The sequence below is a fragment of the Sus scrofa genome, chromosome 13 (assembly GCF_000003025.6).
Source record: "Sus scrofa isolate TJ Tabasco breed Duroc chromosome 13, Sscrofa11.1, whole genome shotgun sequence".
In the NCBI taxonomy this organism is placed as follows: Eukaryota; Metazoa; Chordata; class Mammalia; order Artiodactyla; family Suidae; genus Sus; species Sus scrofa.
Genome location: NC_010455.5, coordinates 69,496,784 through 69,517,038, shown reverse-complemented (window position 1 = coordinate 69,517,038; position 20,255 = coordinate 69,496,784). Strand labels below are relative to the sequence as shown.

Sequence of the window (20,255 nt, the reverse complement as noted above, 5' to 3'; positions counted from 1 at the left end):
TTTTGGTCTTTGTTTTATATATGCCTTACAGCCTTTTCTGTCCTTCATTTCCTGCATTCCTGTCTTCTATGTTTAGTTGCTTTTTTGTTAGTGAAATGTTTAAATGTTAGTGAAAATGTTTCTCATTTTCTTTTGTGTATTTTCTGTAGCCACTTTAGTTTGAATTTATAGCAGCTTAACTTCAATTGCATTCAGAAACATTCCTTCATTATATTCTTTTCTATTGTGATTACAGGATATTGAATATAGTCCCCTGTGCTATTCAGTAGGACCTTGTTTTTTTATAGCTGAGTAGTATTTCATCGTGTATGTGCACATGCATGTGCATGGCATCTTTATCCTCTCATTTGTTGATGAGCATTTAGGTTGCTTCCATGTCCTATTGCTATTATAGATGTGCTGCTATGAACATTGGTCTGCGTGTATCTCTTCAAATTATTGTTTTGTCCAGATATATGCCCAGGAGTGGGGTTGCTTGATCATATGTTTACTCTATTTTAGTTCTTTTATTATTTTTTTTTTAATTTTTTTAGGGCCACACCTGAGGCATATGAAAGTTCCCAGGCTAGGGATCTAATTGGAGCTGTAGCCACCAGCCTACACCATAGCCACAGCAACACTGGATCTGAGCCACATCTGCGACCTACGCCACAGCTCACAGCAACGCCTGTTCCTTTAACCCACCAAGCAAGGCCAAGGATTGAACCTGCATCTTCATGGTCTTTTACATCCTTGGTCAGGTTTATTCCTAAGTATTTTATTTTACTGTATTTTTTGATGCAATTTTTAAAGGGATTTTTTTTTCCTTTCCCTTTCTGATATTCATTGTTAGTATAAAGAAATGCTACCAATTTCTATGTGTTAATCTTGTGTCCTTCAATCTTGCTGAATTTATCAGGTCTAGTAGTTTTTGTGTGTAGTCTTTAGGGTTTTGTATATAGAGTACCATATCATCTGCATATAATGACAATTTTACTGCTCTCTTCCAGTTTGGATATCAGTATTTCTTTCTCTAATCTGACTGCTGTGGCTAGGACTTCCAATACTATGTTGAATAGAAATCGTGTGTCCTTGTCTTGTTCCCAGTTTTAGCTGGACGGCTTTCAGCTTTTTACATGTGGGTGTTATGTTGGCTGTGGGTTTGTCATAAATAGCTTTTGTTATGTTCAGATATGTATATTCCCTTTATACTCACTTTAGTAAGAGCTTTTGTCATGCTTTGCATCTTTTGAGATGTTCATGTAATTTTTGTCTTTTGTCATTGTGGTATATTACATTGATTGACTTGCTTATGTTGAACCATCCTGGGATGAATACAGCTTGATCATCTGTATAATTTTTTAATGTGTTGTTGGATTTGGTTTGCTAATATTTTGTTGAGAATTTTTACCTCTATATTCATCAAATATATTGGCTTAAAATTTTCTTTTTTGGAAGTATCTTTTTCTGGTTTTGGTATCAGGATAATAGTGATGTCATAGAATGACTGGGTGTTTTCTTCAGCTTTTTTGCAAGAGTTTGCCGAGGATCCATGTAAGTTCTTCTTTGTATACTTGGTAGAATTCCCCAATGAAGCTCTCTGGTCCTGGATTTTAGTTTGCAGAGAGTTTTTTTTTTTTTTTTTTTTTTTTAAGGGCCGCAACTCCGGCATACAGAAGATCCACAGCCACAGCAACAAAGGATCTGAGCCACAACTCCCAGCAATGCCAGATCCTTAAGCCACTGAGAGAGGCCAGGGATCAAACCCGTGTCCTTATGGTTACCACTGAGCCACAGTGGGAACTCTCTGTTTTTGTTTTTGTTTTTAATTCCAAATTCTATTTCACATCTAGTGATTGGTCTGTTCAAGTTATCCATTTCTTCTTCATTCAGTGTTGGTGGACTCTATGTTTCTAGAAAGGTGTCACTTTCTTCCTGGTCAAATTTGTATTTCCATGGTATTGGTTATTATTTCTCTTCTTTAATTTCTTATCTTGCTTATTTGGGTCCTCTATCTTTTTTTTTTTTTTTTTTTTTTTTGGCAAGCCTGGACAGAGGCTTCTTGATTTTGTATACCCTTTCAAAGGACCAGCTCTTGGTTTTAACTGATTTTTTTTTTAATCTCTATTTTATTTATTTCTTCTCTGGTCTTTATTATTGCCTTACTTCTGCTGACTTTAGGTTTAACCCAACAGCTTGTTAGTCTGCTGACTTTAGTTCTTTTTCTAATTCTTTCAGTTGGTAAGTTAGGTTGCTTCATAGAGATTTTTCTTTTTTTGAATAAGGCCTTTATTGCTGTGAACTGCTTTTGTTGCATCCCATAGATTTTGTATAGTTGTGTTTTCATTGTTATTTGTCTCCAGGTATTTTTTTATTTCTTCTTTGATTTCATCATTGACCTCTTGGGTTTTTTAGCATGTTGTTTAGTCTCCATGTAATCTTTTTTTTTTTCTTTCTCTTTTTTGGTTGATTTATTGTTTTCATGCCATCGTGGTCAGAAAAGATGCTTGAAATAATTTCTATCCTCTTAAATTTGTTGAGGCTTGCTTTTTATCTAGTATGTGGTCTATCCTAGAGAAATTCCATGTGGTCTTGGAAAGAATGTGTAATGCATGTTTTTGATTTGTGGTTACCCTATTTTTCAAGTATGTTAACCCATTACTGTGTCTACTTGCTTTAGACTGGTAGTCATTATAGACTCAAACACATTCTAAAAAAATAATCTACCTTTTTGTACTTCCCTCTCCCACATTTTATGATTTTGATGCCCTCTTTTACATCTTCATGATGATCCTTTTGCTGTTCATTGTAGTTATCATTGCTTTCACACATACACGCACAAATTATTTTTTATTTTTTAATTTGTGTAATGTGTTTTTCTATTTAGAGAAGATCTTTCAAATGTCTTTCATTTTGGGATAGGTTTAGTGTTGTTATATTCTTTTAGGTTTTGCTTATCTGAGAAATTATCTTTCCTTTTATTCTGTCTTTTTTTTTTTGATATTTCCTTTTATTCTGAATGATAATCTTTCTGGTTAGAGTATTTAGGTTACAGTTTTCTCCTTCCTTTTCAGGATTTTGAATGTATCTTCCCACTCCCTTCTAGCCCACAGTGGTTTTTTTTTTTTAGAGAGAAATCGTAGCCTTACGGGGATTCCCTTGTAATTAACTCTTTGTTTTTCTCTGCCTTTAGAATACTCTCCTTCTTTTAACTTTTTCCTTTTGTATTTTAATCTCCCTTACTTTTTTTTAATATTTATTTCCCCAATACAATTTTTTTCCTACTGTACAGCATGGTGACCCAGTTACACATACATGTACACATTCTATTTTCTCACATTATCATGCTCCATCATAAGTGACTAAACATAATTCCCAGTGCTACACAGCAGGATCTCATTGCTAATCCATTCCAAAGGCAATAGTTTGTATCTATAAACCCCAAGCTCCCCAATCCACCCCACTCCCTCCCCCTCCCCCTTGGCAACCACAAGTCTATTCTCCAAGTCCATGATTTTCTTTTCTGTATTCTCCCTTTTTTTTTTTTTTTTGGGTCTTTTTGCCATTTCTTGGTCCGCTCCCATGGCATATGGCAATTCCCAGGCTAGGGGTTGAATCAGAGCTGTAGCCACCGGCCTACGCCAGAGCCACAGCAACACCAGATCCGAGCCGCGTCTGTGACCCACACCACAACTCATGGCAATGCCGGATCCTTAACCCACTGCGCAAGGCCAGGGATCATACCCGCAACCTCATGGTTCCTAGTCGGATTCGCTAACTACTGAGCCATGATGGGAACTCCATGTATTCTCCCTTACTTTTAAAGGACAATTTTGCCATTTCTTTGAGCACTTTAATTATATTAGCCTTTTGGCCTCCAAAGTTTCTAATGAGAAATCTGCATATGATCTAATTGAGGGTCCTTTGTATATGATAATTTGCTTTTCTCTTAGTGGTTACAAGATTTTCTCTTTGTCCTTGTCTTTTTTTTTTTTTCTTTTTTTTTTTTTGGTCTTTTGTCTTTTTTAGGTCCGCACTTGCAGCATATGTAGGTTCCCAGGCCAGGGGTCCAATCGGAGCTGCAGCTGCCAGCCTACACCACAGCCACAGCAACACCGGATCCTTAACTCACTAAGCAAGGCCAAAGATTGAACTCACAACCTCATAGTTCCTAGTTGGATTCATTTCTGCTGCGCCACGACAGGAAGTCCCTCCTTGTCTTTTGAAAGTTTGATCATATATGTATTGAGTTTCTCTTACTTGGAGTTTGGTGACTTCTTAGATGTTTATGTTCATGTATTTGATCAAATTTGAAAAGTTTTCAGCCATTATTTTTTCCAGTATTCTCTGCCCACCCACCCCTGTCTCTTCCCCCAGACCCCACAATGGTCTGCTTGTTGGTGTCCTGCAGACCCCTCATACCCTGGTCACTTTTTTCCATCTAATTTCTTTCTCTTCCTCAGACTAATTCCCATCAAGTTTACTGATTCTTCTGCTTGTTTATATTTTCCTTTGGTCAAGTTCCATTGCGGCTCAGTGGGTTAACAACCTGACGCAGTCTCTGTGAAGCTGCAAGATCGATCCCTGGCCTCACTCAGTGGGTTAAGGATCCAGTATTGCTGCTAGCTGCAGCATAGGTTGCAAATGCAGTCTGGATCCAGTTTTGCTGTGGCTGTGGCATAGGCCTGCCCAGGAACTTCCTTATGTTGCAGGTACAGCCATTTTGAAAAAAAAAATTTTTTTTTCCTTTGAATCCGTCTAATGAATTTTTCATTTCAGTTATTGTATTTTCTTCTTCAAGTTTTTGTTTGTTTGTTTCTTTTAGTTTTTTTCTCTATTGGCATTTCTATTTTGTTCATTATTATTTTCTGTCATTCCCACATCTTGTCCTTTAGTTCTTTGAGTATCTTTTAAACAGTTGTTTTAAGGTAGCTTTGACATGAGAGCTTTTTCAGGGATGATTTCAGGGGGGCAGGTTTTTTGTTTTTTTCCTTTGAGTGGGACCATACTTTCTTATTCCTTTGTATGCTTTGTGATTTTATTGTTGAAAACTGGACTTTTGAATCTAACAATGTGGTAACTGGAAATCAGATTCTCTTCCTTTCTAGTTATTTGCTGGGGGTTTTTGTTACTGTGTTGATGGTGGCATTAAAAGCTGTTTCTGTGCCAAGGAGCTTCGTGACATGTAAACTTAAGGTCGTCTAGAGTCATTTTTAAACATTTGTCTTTCCCTGAAGCATGTATAGTCACTTTCTAATTTTCCCTATATATGCAGTTGTTTTTATATTTCCTTGTTTTTTATGTCTGGTTCTCAGAAGAGGGAAAAGAAATAGGGAGAAGGGAGAAATGATCCGGTCCTTTAAGTCCCTTGGAAATCAGTTCAGCCAGAGATGGAGGAACTTGTAACAGTAGGGGGAAGTACGATAACCATGGATGCTACTCTTTGTCCGCACATCTGGGATCAGAGGAAGCAGTCAGCAATTGAACTACAGATCCTCAGTATTTAGAGGACAAGGGCCCTTTTTGCCCACCCTTACTCCCACAAGCTATGTGTAAGATGCTTCTGGAACATGTCCATAGCTGCCTGCTTTAGGGTAAAGGTTGGGGGGTGGGTAGCTGCTACTCTATTAGGAGCTGAAGTTGACGAAAATTAAGTGTGATTTATTGTCCATGGCTTCCCCTAGAAATTGCAAGCCTCCAATAGTCTCCAGAGTTCCAAAATAATTGTATCAGACAGATTCCACCAGTGCAATTGTGATTTAGGTAGGGAGATATTCCTGGTGCTTCTTCCCAGAATTCTCTCAAGTTGATTATTTTCCATAAAGCATGAGGTAGGGGTCCAGTGTCATTATTTTATGTTACCACCACTTGTTGAACGTGTTATTCTCTCCTCATTGAATTGTCATGGCAGTTTTGTTGAAAATCACCTAACCGTATATGTGAGGGGTTATTTCTGGGCTCCTTGTTCTGTTTTATTGGTCTGTGTGTCTGTTTTTGTGCTATTGCCACACTCTTTCGATTATTGTATCTTTTTTTTTTTTTTTTTTTTGCTTCTTTTTAGGGCGGAACCCATGGTATATGGACGTTCCCAGGCTAGGGGTTGAATTGGAGCTATAGCTGCCAGCCACAGCAATGCAGGATCTGAGCCATGTCTGCAACCTACACCACAGGTCATGGCAATACTGGATCCCCAGCCTACTGAGCAAGGCCAGGGATTGAACCCGCATCTCATGGATACTAGTCAGATTCGTTTCCACTGTGCCACAGCAGGAACTCCTGATTACCCTTTTTTTCTTTTCTTTTTTTTTTTTTGCATTTTAGGGCCACACCCGCTGCTTGTGGAGGTTTCCAGGCTAGGGGTCGAATCTACTGCAGCTAATGGCCTATGCCACAGCCCCAGCAACACAGGATCTGAGCCATGTCTGCAACATACCACAGCTCACAATAATGCCAGATCTTTAACCCACTAAGCAAAGCCAGGGATTGAACCCACATCTTCATGGATCCTAGTTGGGTTCATTAACCGCTGAGCCATGAAGGGAGCTCCTTACTCTATCTTTATAATAATTTTGAAACCAGGAAGTGCGAGTTCTCCAACTTTGTTCTTTTTCAAGATTGTCTTGACTCTTCTGGGTCCCTTGCATTTCCATGAATTTTAGGATGAGCTAGTAAATTTATGAAAAATAGGCAGTTGGGATTTTGATAACAACTTTATTGAATCTGTTGATCAATTTGGGTAGAATTGACATTTTAACAATATTAAATCTTCTGATTCATGAATACTCATAGAATAAAGATTTATTTAGGTCTTACAATGTACAGTTTTCAGTGTACAAATACTACACTTCTTTCGTTAAATTTATTCTTAGGTAGTTTCTTGTATTTGATGCTATGGTCAGTGGGGTCATTTCCTTAATTTTATTTTCTGATTGCTCTTTGCTAACATATAGAAAGAAGACTGGTTTTTATATGTTGATCTTGCCTTCTGCAACCTTGTAGCTCATTTACTAGCGCTAATGGTTTTTCTCTGGATTCTTTAGGATTTTCTTTGTACAAGATTGTATCATCTGCAAATAGTTTTCCTTCTTCCTTTCCAAATCTAACTGCTTTGTTTTCTTTTTCTTTCCTAATTTCCCTGCCTAGAACTTCCAGTATGATGAGAGGTAGACAAGGTGAAAGCACTCTTCTTTCTCTTGTTTCTGATCTTAGGGAGAAAGTTAAAGTCTTCCATCATTAAGTATTATATTAGCTGTATGTTATAGATACTCTTTATCTGTTCTTAGTTTGTTGTGTTTTTATCATGAAAGAGTGTTGAATTTTGTCAGATGCTTCCTATGTTGATTGAGATGATCGTATGGCTTTTGTCCTCTGTTCTTTTAATATGTTCTTTTAATATGATGTTAATTTAATATGGTGTTTGATTCATATGTTGAAACAACCTTGTCTTCCCGGGACAAATCCCACTTAATCATAGTGTATAACTCTTTATATACTTCTGGATTGATTTTTCTGGTGTTCTGTTGAGAGTTGTTTCATCTACATTCATAAGGAATATTGGCCTGTAGTTTTTTTTGTGATGTCTCTCTGGTTTTGGTATCAGATAATACTGACCTCATAGAATGAACTGAAAAATGTTGCTTCCTTTCCTCTTTTTTTGGAAGTTAGAAAAGCTTTGGTTTATGATATACTTTTATCCCAGGAAGAATGATATCTTCTCACTTCAGGTGCTCAGGTGACCATTCATAACCTTGAACCTTGACGTTGGTGGGTATTGACCTTGTGTCACTGATGAACCTTTTCCAGTTTCATCCCAGTGGGGATGGGAGGTTGCTAGACTCTTTTATAAGTACTAGTCCCAATAGTTTCCATTGTAATTCTGGTTCTGTTTGCCATCCTTTACAGCATTATGAAAGACTTTCTTCTGGAAACTGTCATTTTAAAGGAATACTTTACAGCTGGCTTTGGAGATAGTGAAAAAGTTCAAAGATTGTCTCTAAAAAGTTACTGTAGCTTTTTATTTTATTGATGTTGTGCAGAGCAGAGCAGACCTAAAAATGCCTTTCATTTTTCCTTGCATTTTCTATGTTAGAAACAGCTATTTTGCTGTTTCTTAGGATCATCCTCTGGCAGTATCTCATTGATTCCTTTGTCATCCCAAACCACACAAATTCATCACTCAAAGCCACAGTGAAAGCAAGAGACACATTCCTCAGGCCATTACTGAACATCTTTCTGAGCTCCCTTGTGATCCAGGCCACTTCTCGCCCACAGGTACCACGTACACAGACTTCTCGGCCGGAATCTCCAGGGATGACCAGCCCCTCCCCGCGCATCCAGATAATCTCCACAGACTCTGCGGTAGCCTCACCTCAGCGCATTCAGGTACCTGCACTAGTCCCACTTGGTTTCAGCCACTGCCCAAGGGCAGCCCTGCCTCACCTATATACTCTCCAAAACCAAACCCGCCTAAGGGTTTCACTAAGGAGCTCTGCTTCTTGGGCATCGAGTACATATCACCTTGGTTATTCTTTAAAACATAAAAGAAGAGAACGCTGACGTGTTCTGAGCTAACTTATTTACTTTTAATGTAAAAGTCTAAACTGTCACTTCAAACTATTGGAATGAAGTTACGTTCTTCCAAATAGAGAGGCAGTATGTCCTAGTAGTTAAGAGTATGGGCCCCCACTTGAAGTCAAATCCACGCCCCACTTTATAGCTTTTTTGTCCTTGGAAAATTAACTTTTCATTGCCTCACTTCTTTCATTTAGAAAATGTACATTGTAGTAGTACTTCTTTCATAAGGTTATTGTCAAGAATCAATGGATATTGCCTGTGAAGTGCTTGGAATTATGCTTGACACATAATACTGTTCAATATGTACTGATTATAGTAACTGCTATTTACTAGTATTACTGTTATTAACTAATTGATATTCACTTGTGGGAAGTTGAGTCTTCCCCAGGGCTTTGAACCTGCCTTTGGCCCATTGAACAAAGAGAAGGTATATGTATTGAAGTCGTGGTCAACAAGTAGGAAGAAGGGAAGATTATTGATGACACACATAGATTAAAGATTTATAAAGCCAAATGAAAAGGCCAAACCAGAAAAACATGAGGAGAAATGGACAGCAGAAAAAACACTATGTAACTATTTTAAGAGAATACCAGGTAGACAGGTATTTGAGTGAATAAGTAAAAGGATTGCTTTCATTTACAGTTTATTTCAAGCTCAGTATAAGTGAATAGTATGCTATAATAATTAAATTTCTATAGTGTTGCCCACTCTTAAAATGATTTTTATGGAGTATTTATTACCAGCTAAGCATAGAAAAGTTTTAATTAATAAAAGAAATGAGTTGTTAAAAATAACATTTCCATTATGTCTGTATTTCGTAATTGTTTATCATAAGTACAGAAGTTTGTATGCTTGTCATTTTTTAAACTTCAGACCAAATGGGAAACGCATATCCAAATGTTTGGAAATTCAGAAATAATGGGTCCAATATTAATGAGGTTTTACTATTCCTCAGAATTAGAAACTTTGTCTAGTTAAATTATTTTTTCTCTTTTATTTTATTCTTATTTCTTGATTATGACTTGGAAGTGGATCAGGATCCTAACACCTCCATAGCTCTCCCAACTCTGGGAAAGGAACTAACTTTGTACATTTAACCATGGCTGTTAGATCATGGTTTCAAAGCCATCAGAGAACAGATGAGAACCTGATACCGAGCCGCTGTCCTGACTAGAATGCAGTAAGACTGATTGAGCAGAAGGCTTGTAGAATAGAATAGATCTTTGATGTGGAGCTTTTAGTTTCTCTAGGAATGGTAACACTTTTATATATAGTAAATATTGTGTAAAATATTTTCATTGTGAACTGTCAGTAAAGTTGGTGCACCTGAACTGACTGTATTTTAAGGTTTGGGTTTTTGTTTTTTGTTTTTTTAAAGGAAATTATGATTATAGGATGGTTTCTGGGTTCTTGATGATGGTGCTGATGGCTTCAGAGAAGTTTTCATTTCTAGCCGTGGCTTCAGTGATGGATCTCTAATTCACTAATGCCTGGGAAGAGAATACATTTGCTGATGTTTTAATGAATAACAGTGCTTTAAACCCAAATAGTGGCTTCTGTGATAAGGTTGTGAGGGGAAAATTATTCATTAGTGGTGACAGGCTGTGCAACATGTAGGAGCTTTTGACTCTGAATGGAATAGTCTTTAGGGTGAAATCTTGTTTCCACTCAGCTGTGTGACCCTGGGAAAGTTTCCATAACATCTATAACTATAAAGTGACAACAGTAATAGTATCTATTTTATAGGCTTATAAAAGGATTAAGAGATAATAATGCCTGTGAACCTATTGAAAGTAGATATCAATAAATGTTAAAATCTGTGTTATAATTTTAAATTTATTTTTATTTATTATATACTTTTTCCTTTTTATGGCTGCACCTGCAGCATGTGAAGTTCCCAGGCTAGGGGTTGTATTGGAGCTGTAGCTGCTGACCTTTGCTGCAGCTTGTGGCAATGCTGGATCCTTAACCCACTGAGCAAGACCAGAGATTGAACCTGTATCCTCACAGACACTATGTTGGGTTCTTAACCCACTAAGCCACAACGGGAACTCCTATGTTATAATTTCTTAATGTGTTATTTTCATATAAACTCAAACTTAGAAAAAACAATATATGGGAATCCTCTGTACCCTTTATAGAGATTCACTACTTGTTTGCTGTAGCATTCTGAATGTTTGTTATGTTTATTTTTTCTGAATCATTTGAGAATAGTGTGGAGACATCACGCCTCTGCCCTGGATACTTCAGTATATATTTTCTAAGAAAAATGATGTTCCCTTACATAATCACAGTACAGTTATCAAAATGAGGAAATTTAATATTGAAGATGCCATTATCAAAATCTGTAGTCCATATTCTAAAATATAGTTTTCCCAACTGTGTCTTTTATAGCTATTTTCTCACATTCCAGAATGTATTTTTATTGTTTTTAATAATGATAGCAAATTTTAAGTTGCTGGGCAACACAAGACCAACATATCTAGTTATGCAAACCAACAGAGAGCTGATCTGATATATAGACTTGTGTCCATCAGCATTATGTCATCCTAATCAATACAGAAGGGCTTTGTGGCCATATGGGAAGGATGGCAGTTCTCAGAGTGGGGGAGGTGGCCTTGTGACTGGGGTTGAGAGCTGCTGTTTTTTTAGGTACAGAGGTCTGGGGCAGAAACTGTGAGGAGATGGAAGAGATGAAAGGAGTCATAATTAGCCATCCAATCACAAAGTCCAGCTTCTCAGTAAATTTCATGGGTTTTTATCATATGCATTCTTTCTAGGCTGGTAGTTTTCAAACAGTGTTCTTTATTGCTACCTACACTGTACAGACATTATGTTCAAATTTCATTTTTTAATCCAGCTTTCAAAGCAGTTGAGATAGATTAAAAGAAAACACACTTGAACATGTCATATACCAAATTTGACATGCTGGCGGTCACTGGTGTTACATTGCCACGTGCATTCTGTTTGGGGCAGATCTTGACTTGAAGCTTCTTTTGCTACCTCTGTGGATTTTTTAAGGTTTCCCTGAGATGCTCCTTCATAGTCCCCATTTCACGTTCAAAAGAGCATAATTGTATTCATTGTTTGACTGAAGGAAATGTTTACATTTGAGCTTGAAAATATGTGTATATGATAAAATGCTTTTTTAAATCTACTTTATATTTTGAGATTTCACATGTTACTAGTAAAGACTTCTGCTGTTTATATGTTTTTTAAAAGTTTGACATCTTTATTACAGTCCCTGGGGGGTGCATCTTGGGCTCTTGTAGCACCCACTTCCCTACTTTTGTCTTCTCCAGCTCTTTATTCCTGCACATCCTCCTCTGAGCTGCCAGTACCTGTTCTCTGTCCTTAATCCATCCACAAACATCTGGTGTTTCCTTTCTCACTCTGATATTCCTAGAAGTTGTTTGTACGTGTTGAATGGGTAATAGGTGCACACCGTAACAAAGTCACACGAGACAGAGTAAAAGACAAGTCCCCCTCCCTCCTCTTTGCCATCACCCATGCCTCTCCCAAGAGTAACCACTGTTACCATACTGCTTATTTATTCTTCAGAGATAGGCTCTGCATCTGCACCTGCAAGCACACATGGAAACAGTTCTGCGTATTTTTACATACCTGTCTGCATTCTGCCCACGCTGTTCTGCACTTACTCTTGTTTGGGATGGTTCCCAGTGGTACAGAAAGAGCTGCCTCTTTCTCTTGAGTGGCAGTTTGACATCCCATTTTGTAAATGCTGCCATAAATAACCTTTTGCCTGCTTAATTTTGACACGTGAGTATTTCTTTAGACTCATTTGCTCAAAGTAGTATTGCTGAGAAAAAAAAGGTGTGATGTGTGTAATTTTGACAGTAGTTGCCACACTGCCTTCTAAAGGGGTTCTGCCAGTTTATACACCCACTAGCCTGGTGTGAGAGTGACCCTTTCCCCACACACTCAGCTATATATTTATTTTTACTATATTAAAAAATACACGCACACACACACTTTTAATCTTTTTTCCATTTGCTAAGTGAAGTGATACCTCATTACGTATATTTTACATTTCTTTTTGTTGTTGTTTTTGCTTTTTAGGGCCAAACCCATGGCATATGGAAGTTCCCAGGCTAGGGGTCGAATCAGAGCTATAGCTGCTGGCCTACACCACAGCCACAGCAACACAGGATTGGAGCCATGTCTGTGACCCACACCACAGTTTACGGCAGTGCTGCATCCTCAACCCACTGAGCGAGGCCAGGGATCAAACCCACATCCTTATGGATACTAGTCAGATTTTTTTCTGCTGTGCCACAGCAGGAACTCCGTAATTTGCATTTCTGTTCATATATAATTATATATAACAAAAATATTCTGGGTTTTTTTTGTTTGTTTGTTTTTTATTCCTTGGTGGATCATCAGGTTAAGGATTCAGGGTTGTCCCTACTGTGGCTCAGGTCACTACTCCGGTGTAAGTTCAGTCCCTAGCCCAGGAACTTATGCATGCCACAGACGTGGTCAAAAATTACAGATAAAACTAAAAAAAAAAAAAAACAAAACAAAACCCAAAAACGAATTTAAAAAATTTTTAAAAATCAAATAAACAGGAGTTCCCGTCGTGGCGCAGTGGTTAACGAATCCGACTAGGAACCATGAGGTTGCGGGTTCGGTCCCTGCCCTTGCTCAGTGGGTTAACGATCTGGCGTTGCCATGAGCTGTGGTGTAGGTTGCAGACGCGGCTCGGATCCTGCGTTGCTGAGGCTCTGGCGTAGGCTGGCGGCTACAGCTCCGATTCAACCCCTGGCCTGGGAACCTCCATATGCCGCGGGAGGGCCCAAGAAATAGCAGCAACAACAACAAAAGACAAAAAAAAAAAAAAAAAATTGCAAAAAAAAAAAAATGCAAAAAAAAAAAAAATCAAATAAACAAAATTATAAGAAAGTACTCTTTTCTCCATCCTTTCCTGTACCGCTACCTCATTTACTTTTCAACCAGTGGGAACTCCTGCATTTTCTAGTTTTGACTGAGCAACTTATATGATCCTTTTTATCTCTTTTCTTAGTGTATCAAATATACTTCTTTACAAATGTTTTTAGTTGTTGCCCTAGAGTTTACAGTATACATTTTATCTCTCTCTCTTTTTTTTTTTTTTTTGTCTTTTTAGGGCCGCTCCAGCGGCATATGGAGGTTCCCAAGCTAGGGGTCTAATCGGAGCTATAGCTGCCGGCCTACGACACAGCCACAGCAACACCAGATCCTTAACCCACTGAGTGAGGCCAATGATCGAACCCACGTCCTCATGGATGCTAGTCGGGTTCGTTAACCACTGAGCCACGTACGTATACATTTTAATCTAGATCCATCCTCAGCTGATGGTACTCTGTTTCACATATAATGGGAACCTTAGCACAGAGTGTCCCCAGTCGCTCTCTCCCATCCCTTGTGATATTGCTGTGATTTTGCTTATCCACATACATTGCTGTAATTACCAAGTACCTTGTTACTGTTATTACTTAGTTTTAACTGTTAAATAAGATTTAATTTCACCTTTGCTTATTCCTTCTTTGGTATTCTTCCATTCTTTATGTAGATTCAAGTTTCTGACTTGTATCATTTACCATCTACCTAAAGAAAACCTTGTACACATTTTACAGGGCATGTCTGCTAGTGATGAATTTCCTAAGTATTTGTCTGAGAAAATCTTTATTCCACCTTGACTTGTTTGTCATGTTTCTAAAAGTGATTTTTCTTGAAATGCATATGACATAAAATTAACCATTTAAAAGTGAACAGTTCAGGGAGTTCCCTGGTGGGCTAGTGGTTAGGATTCAGCATTTTTACTGCTGTGGCTCAGATTCCAGCCCTGGTCTGGAACTGAGATCCCACACCAAGCTACTGCAGTGGCCAAAAAAAATTTTTACATAAAAAAGTGAACGGTTCTGTGGTATTTAATAAGTTCACAATGTTAGGCAACCACTAACTCTCTCTAGTTCCAAAATATTTCCGTCAGTCCAAAGTGAAACCCTTTACCATTGTGCAGTTTCTCCCTAGTTCCTACTTCCCCATAGCCCTTAGTAGCTATCTACATTCTGTCTCAGTTTCTCAGTTCTGTTTATTTCTTAAGAATGGAGTCATATATGACATGTGACCTTTTGTGTCAGGCTTCTTTTACTTAACATAATGTTTATTTATCCGTGTTATTGCATGCATCAGTATGCCATTCTTTTTCATGACTGTGTAATATTACGTTTATGTATATACCATAATTTGTTGATCCATTTCATCTACTGATGGACTCTCCTTCACTTTTGAAGGATACTTTTGTAAAATATAGAATTCAAGTTTGATGGTTTATTGAAACAACATTTGAAATATTTTGCTCTATCTTTTGTCTTGCATGGTTTCTAAAAAGAAATCAGCTCTAGGAGTTCCCATCTTGGCTCAGTGGTTAACAAATGCAACTAGGAACCATGAGGTTGTAGGTTCAATCCCTGGCCTTGCTCAGTGGGTTAAGGATCCGGCGTTGCCGTGAGCTATGGTGTAGGTTGCAGACATGGCTCGGATCCTGCATTGCTGTGGCTCTGGTATAGGCCGGCGGCTACAGCTCTGATTAGACCCCTAGCTTGGGAACCTCCATATGCCACGGGGGTGGCCCTAGAAATGGCAAAAAGCACCCCCCCCCAAATAAAAGAAAGGAATCAGCTCTAAATGTTAATTTTTTTTTCAGTATAGGTGAGGTGGCTTTCCCTCCCACTTCTAACAGAAAGGGGGAATGAGAAAGAAATCTCTTTATTTTCGCTTTCTTTCTTTTTTTCAGTTAATTCAGTGCCCTGACTGCATTGCGTTCAAAGTGAGGAGGTAGGGGAAGAATGGAGCACTTTTTTGGTGGGGGAGGTGCACACCCGTGGCATATGGAGGTTCCCAGGCTAGGGGTTGAATCAGAGCTGCAGCTGCCGGCCTATGCCACAACCACAGCAACGCAGGATCCAAGCCACGTCTGCGACCTACACCACAGCTCACAGAAATGCCGGGTTCTTAATCCATTGATCAAGGCCAGGTATCAAACCCACATCCTCATGGATACTGGTCAGGTGCATTTCCGCTGAGCCACGATGGGAACTCTTCCTTCGTTTTCAACAGAGAGTGTTAAGCTTCTTATCTTTGTATTTGGCCTTATAAATAAGATATACCTAGATGTATTGTTGTTGTTGTTTTGTTTTTGTCTTTTTAGGGCCGTACCCGTGGCATATGGAAGTTGGCCAGGCTGGAGGTCAAATCAGAGCTGCAGCGTGTGGCCTACACTGCAGCTCATGGCAGTGCCAGATCCTTAACCAACTTAGTGAGGCCAGGAATCGAACCCACATCTTCATGGGTACTACTCGGGTTCGTTACCACTGAGCCCACAATTGGAACTCCTAGATGTAATTTTTGAGTATTTGTTCCACTTGCTGTTTTCTGTGGTTTGGTATATGTCATTAATTTTGGAAAGTTCTCAGCCATTATTAGTTCACATATTTCGTCCTCATTCTCCTTCTGGTGTTCCAGTTATACATATGTTATCTCTTACAATTGTACCATAGTTCTTGGATATTCTGTTCTGGGTTTTGCTCTTTGTATTTGTTTTGTTTCCCAAAAAAGCAAATTTGTATTTGTACTTATGAATCCATCAAGGCATTCTTCATTTCTGTCACGTGTGTGTTTGTTTTTTTATGACTACACCCATGGCCTGTGGAAGTTCCCAAGCCGGGGATTGAATCTGAGCTGCAGCTGCTGACTTGTGCCACAGCTGTGGCAATGCTGGATCCTTTAACCCATTGCACTGGCCCAGGGATGGAACCCTCACCTCTGCAGTGACCTGAGCCACTGCAGTCAGATTCGTAATCCACTATGCCATGGCAGGAACTCCACATTTTTGATTTCTAGCACTTCCTCCTTCCTGAGAATTTCTGCCTCTGCTTACATTTCTCATCTGTTCCTGCCTGTTGTGTATTTTTTCCTTCAGAGGTCTTAAAATAATAATCATTGTTTATTTTAAATTCCTTATCTGACAGTTCTGAAACCACACAACTCAGATTGGGACTTGAATCCACAGGCTGGGACTCGGAACCCAGCCAAAACCCAGATTGGGATTTGAACCCCCTGTGTTTGTTTGTTTTTTGTACTTATTCATTTTTTTTAATTACTTAATGAATTTTATCACATTTATAGGTGTACAACAGTCATCACGACCAAATTTTACAGCATTTCCATCCCAAGAACCCCCTGTCTTTTAATTAAAACCACACACCTGGTCTCAGGATTTACTGAAATTCAGGTCTTTATGTCTCAATGCAGAAGGTATTCAGTGAGAGGCAGAGTGGTGGGTAAGAAGTAGATTTATTGAGAGAGAGAGAGAGAGTGTGGGCCGTCTCAGAAGGCGAGAGTCCTGGGAGATGCAAATTTTATAGACAGAATGTGGTCTATCTCAGAAGGCGAGATAGCAGCCCTGAAATATGGAATAGTGAGTTTTTATGGGCTGGGTAGTTTCGTAGGCCAGTGTGGGAGAGTATTATCCCACCTATTTCAGGGAAGGGTCAGGGATTTCCAGGAATTAGGCCACTGCCCACTTTTTGGCCTTTTATGGTTGGCCTTGGAAGTGTCACAACACCCTGTGGGCATGTCGCTTAGATGCTAATGTATTACAGTGAGGTATAATGAGAATCGGGGGTCCCCTGGAAGTGGAACCTTCCACCGTCTTGGGCCTAGAAAGTCCTAACCAATTTTTTTTGGATTCTGTTCTAATGGTTGTGTCATTCTTTAAATGGTTGTGCCCTGCCCACTTCCCTCCTCTTTCCCAACCTAGTCTGGTTCTGATGCTTCTTTTGTCTTTTCAGATTGTTCTTCTTATCTTTTGGAATGCCCTGTAATTTTTTTGTTAAAGGTCAGACAATATTGGATGCATTAGGTAAAAGGAATTGAGGTAAATAAGCCTCTGTTATGAGGATTTATGTTAATATGGCTAGTAGTTGAGCTGTTTAATATTTGCTATACCTGTGGGTGCCAGAGACTTCAGGTTCCTCTAATGTCTTTTTGTCTCTCCTCTTGACTTTGGATTTCCCTAGATATATTCCTGCTCAGAAGTCTGTGTCTTAAAGCTCAGCTGTAATCCACTGTTATTATGTTGGAACCCTGTTGGTATGGTGGTAAAATGTGAAGGAGGGGAAACAGGCCATAATCTTAGGATGAGATCTTACTATTTTACTGTATCCTTGGGCTTTAACCTTCACAAGTGTTTCTCAATTTCCCCTGCCCCACTTAGATGAGAAAGGAAGGATAGAGATGCCTGGTTTAAAGAAACACCTTTTCTCTAGGTAGGATGAGACCCTCTTGAGGTCTTTTCTCCTGGGGAATAGACCTTTGTTGTATGAAAACTTGAGTTCATTTCACATGAAGTACTCTTCCCCTTCCCCTGCCAGAGCCTCCAGGGGATCTTCCTCATCTCTTCACCATGAGAACCAGTGGAGTTCCTGGAGACGCTCTGTGACTGTAACCCCCATGCTAGTCTATGCTAGGTCTCCAGTTTCATTGTAATTAGCATTTGTATGGTACCAGCTTGGCATTTGATCCATGTACACAGATCTCAGACTTGGTGGATTCACTTTTCTCCAAACTTTGGTTTGCCTTGCAAGCTCAGTTCTCTGTTAAGCCCAAGCAAGTCATTGATTTTCAGTTTGTCTAGCTTGTTCTTATTTTAAGGATGGAAAAACGACTCCCAAGTTCTTTACATGTTGAAGTTGAGAATTGATATATACTTAGAGCTCCAGGCTCATCTGTCTGGTAGCTTACTTGACATATTCCCTTGGGCATATCATACTTGGCAAACTAGAAACAGATTTCTGCATTCCTACCAACTCCTGTCCCTCTACCACTATTGCCAGGCTAGAAACCCGAGTCATCTCTGACTCCTCATTCTCCCCAGTGCTCACCTCCCTCCCCACCTGCACCTGCTGTCACTTGTCCCTCTTCTTTCTGGACTCATGACTACCACCCTCAACACTCACCTGGGCCACTCCAGTGGCATCCTAACGGTTCCTCAGCTTCCACTTGTTTTGTTCTATATTTTTTCCTTCCAGCATCCAGGAAGATCTCTTTAAAATGCAGAGCATTTTCCATCACTCCCTCGCTTAAACCTTAAATGTATTTAGAAAACACTGTTTTATGTTATTCAAGGTAAGAAGCTTTGACAAAAGTTTTATCCATATGAATGTATAGGTATTGATTAATACGGACAAACGAAGAAGATACTTGTTTGATCTTTGCCTGTGAGCAACACTATATACCTGTGAGTTAAACTTTATTTTTTTATTACTCAATGAATTTATTACATTTATAGTTGTACAACAATCTCACAATCCAATTTTATAGGATTTCCATCCCACAACCCCAGCGTATCCCCCCACCCCCGAAACTGTCTCCTTTGGAGACCATAAGTTTTTCAAAGTCTGTGAGTCAGTATCTGTTCTGCAAAGAAGTTCATTCTGTCCTTTTTTCAGATTCCACATGTCAGTGAAAGCATTTGATGTTGGTGTCTCATTGTATGGCTGATTTCACTTAGCATGATAATTTCTAGGTTCATTCATGTTACTAAAAATGCCAGTGTTTTGTTCCTTTTAACGGCTGAGTAATATTCCATTGTGTATATGTACCACTTCTTCTTGATCCACTCCTCTGTTGATGGACATTTAGGTTGTTTCCATGTCTTGGCTATTGAAAAGAGTGCTGCAATGAACATTGGAGTACATGTGTCTTTGCGAGTCATGGTTTTCTCTGGGTAGATGCCCAGGAGTAGGATTGGTGGATCAAATGGTAGTTCTATGTTTAGTTTTCTGAGGCATCTCCATACTGTTTTGCACAGTGGTTGCACCAAGTTACAGTCCCACCAACAGTGTACTAGGGTTCCTTTTTCTCCACACCCTCTCCAGCACTTATTGCTTGTTGACTTTTTGATGATGGCCATTCTGGCTGGTGTAAGGTGGTATCTCAGAGTGGTTTTGATTTGCTTTTCTCTAATAGTGAGTGATGCTGAACATCTTTTTATGTGTCTTTTTTTGGCCATCTGTATGTCTTCTTTGGAGCATTGTGTGTTTAGACCTTCTGCCCATTTTTTGATGGGGTGGTTTGTTTTTTTGGTATGGAGCTGCAGAAGGTGTTTATAAATTTTGGAGATCAATCCCTTGTCAGTTGAATCACTTGCAAATATGTTCTCCCATTCTGTGGGTTGCCTTTTCGTGTTGTTTGGGATTTCCTTTGCTGTGCAGAAACTTTTAAGTTTGATTAGGTCCCATTTGTTTATTTTTGTTTTTGTTGTCAATACTCTAAGAGGTAGATCTGAGAAGATGTTGCTGTGATTTATGTCAGAGAGTGTTTGGCCTGTTTTCCTCTAAGAGTTTGATGGTGTCTGGTCTTCTATCTAGGTCTTTAATCCATTTGGAGTTTATTTTTGTGCATGGTGTGAGGGAGTGTTCTAATTTCATTCTTTTCCATGTGGCTGTCCAGTTTTCCCAGCACTGCTATTGAACAAGCCGTCTTTTCTCCATTGTCTATTCTTGCTTCCTTTGCCATAGATTAGTTGGCTATACATGTGTGGGTTTAATTCTGGACTTTTATCCTGTTCCACTGTTCTCTATTTCTGTCTTTGTGCCAGTACCATACAGTTTTGATGACTGTTGCTTTGTAGCATA

General features: G+C 39.0%; 1 protein-coding gene across 2 annotated transcripts in view; it reads left to right on the top strand.

The window, feature by feature from the left end:
* NR2C2 (nuclear receptor subfamily 2 group C member 2) overlaps positions 1 to 20,255 on the top strand; it is a 112,841-nt gene that overhangs the window by 60,600 nt on the left and 31,986 nt on the right. For both annotated transcript variants that reach the window (XM_005669805.3, XM_003132387.6), the window contains one exon: positions 8,251 to 8,361. In XM_005669805.3, coding sequence (XP_005669862.1) covers positions 8,251 to 8,361 — 111 coding nt within the window. The remainder of the gene's footprint in view (positions 1 to 8,250; positions 8,362 to 20,255) is intronic.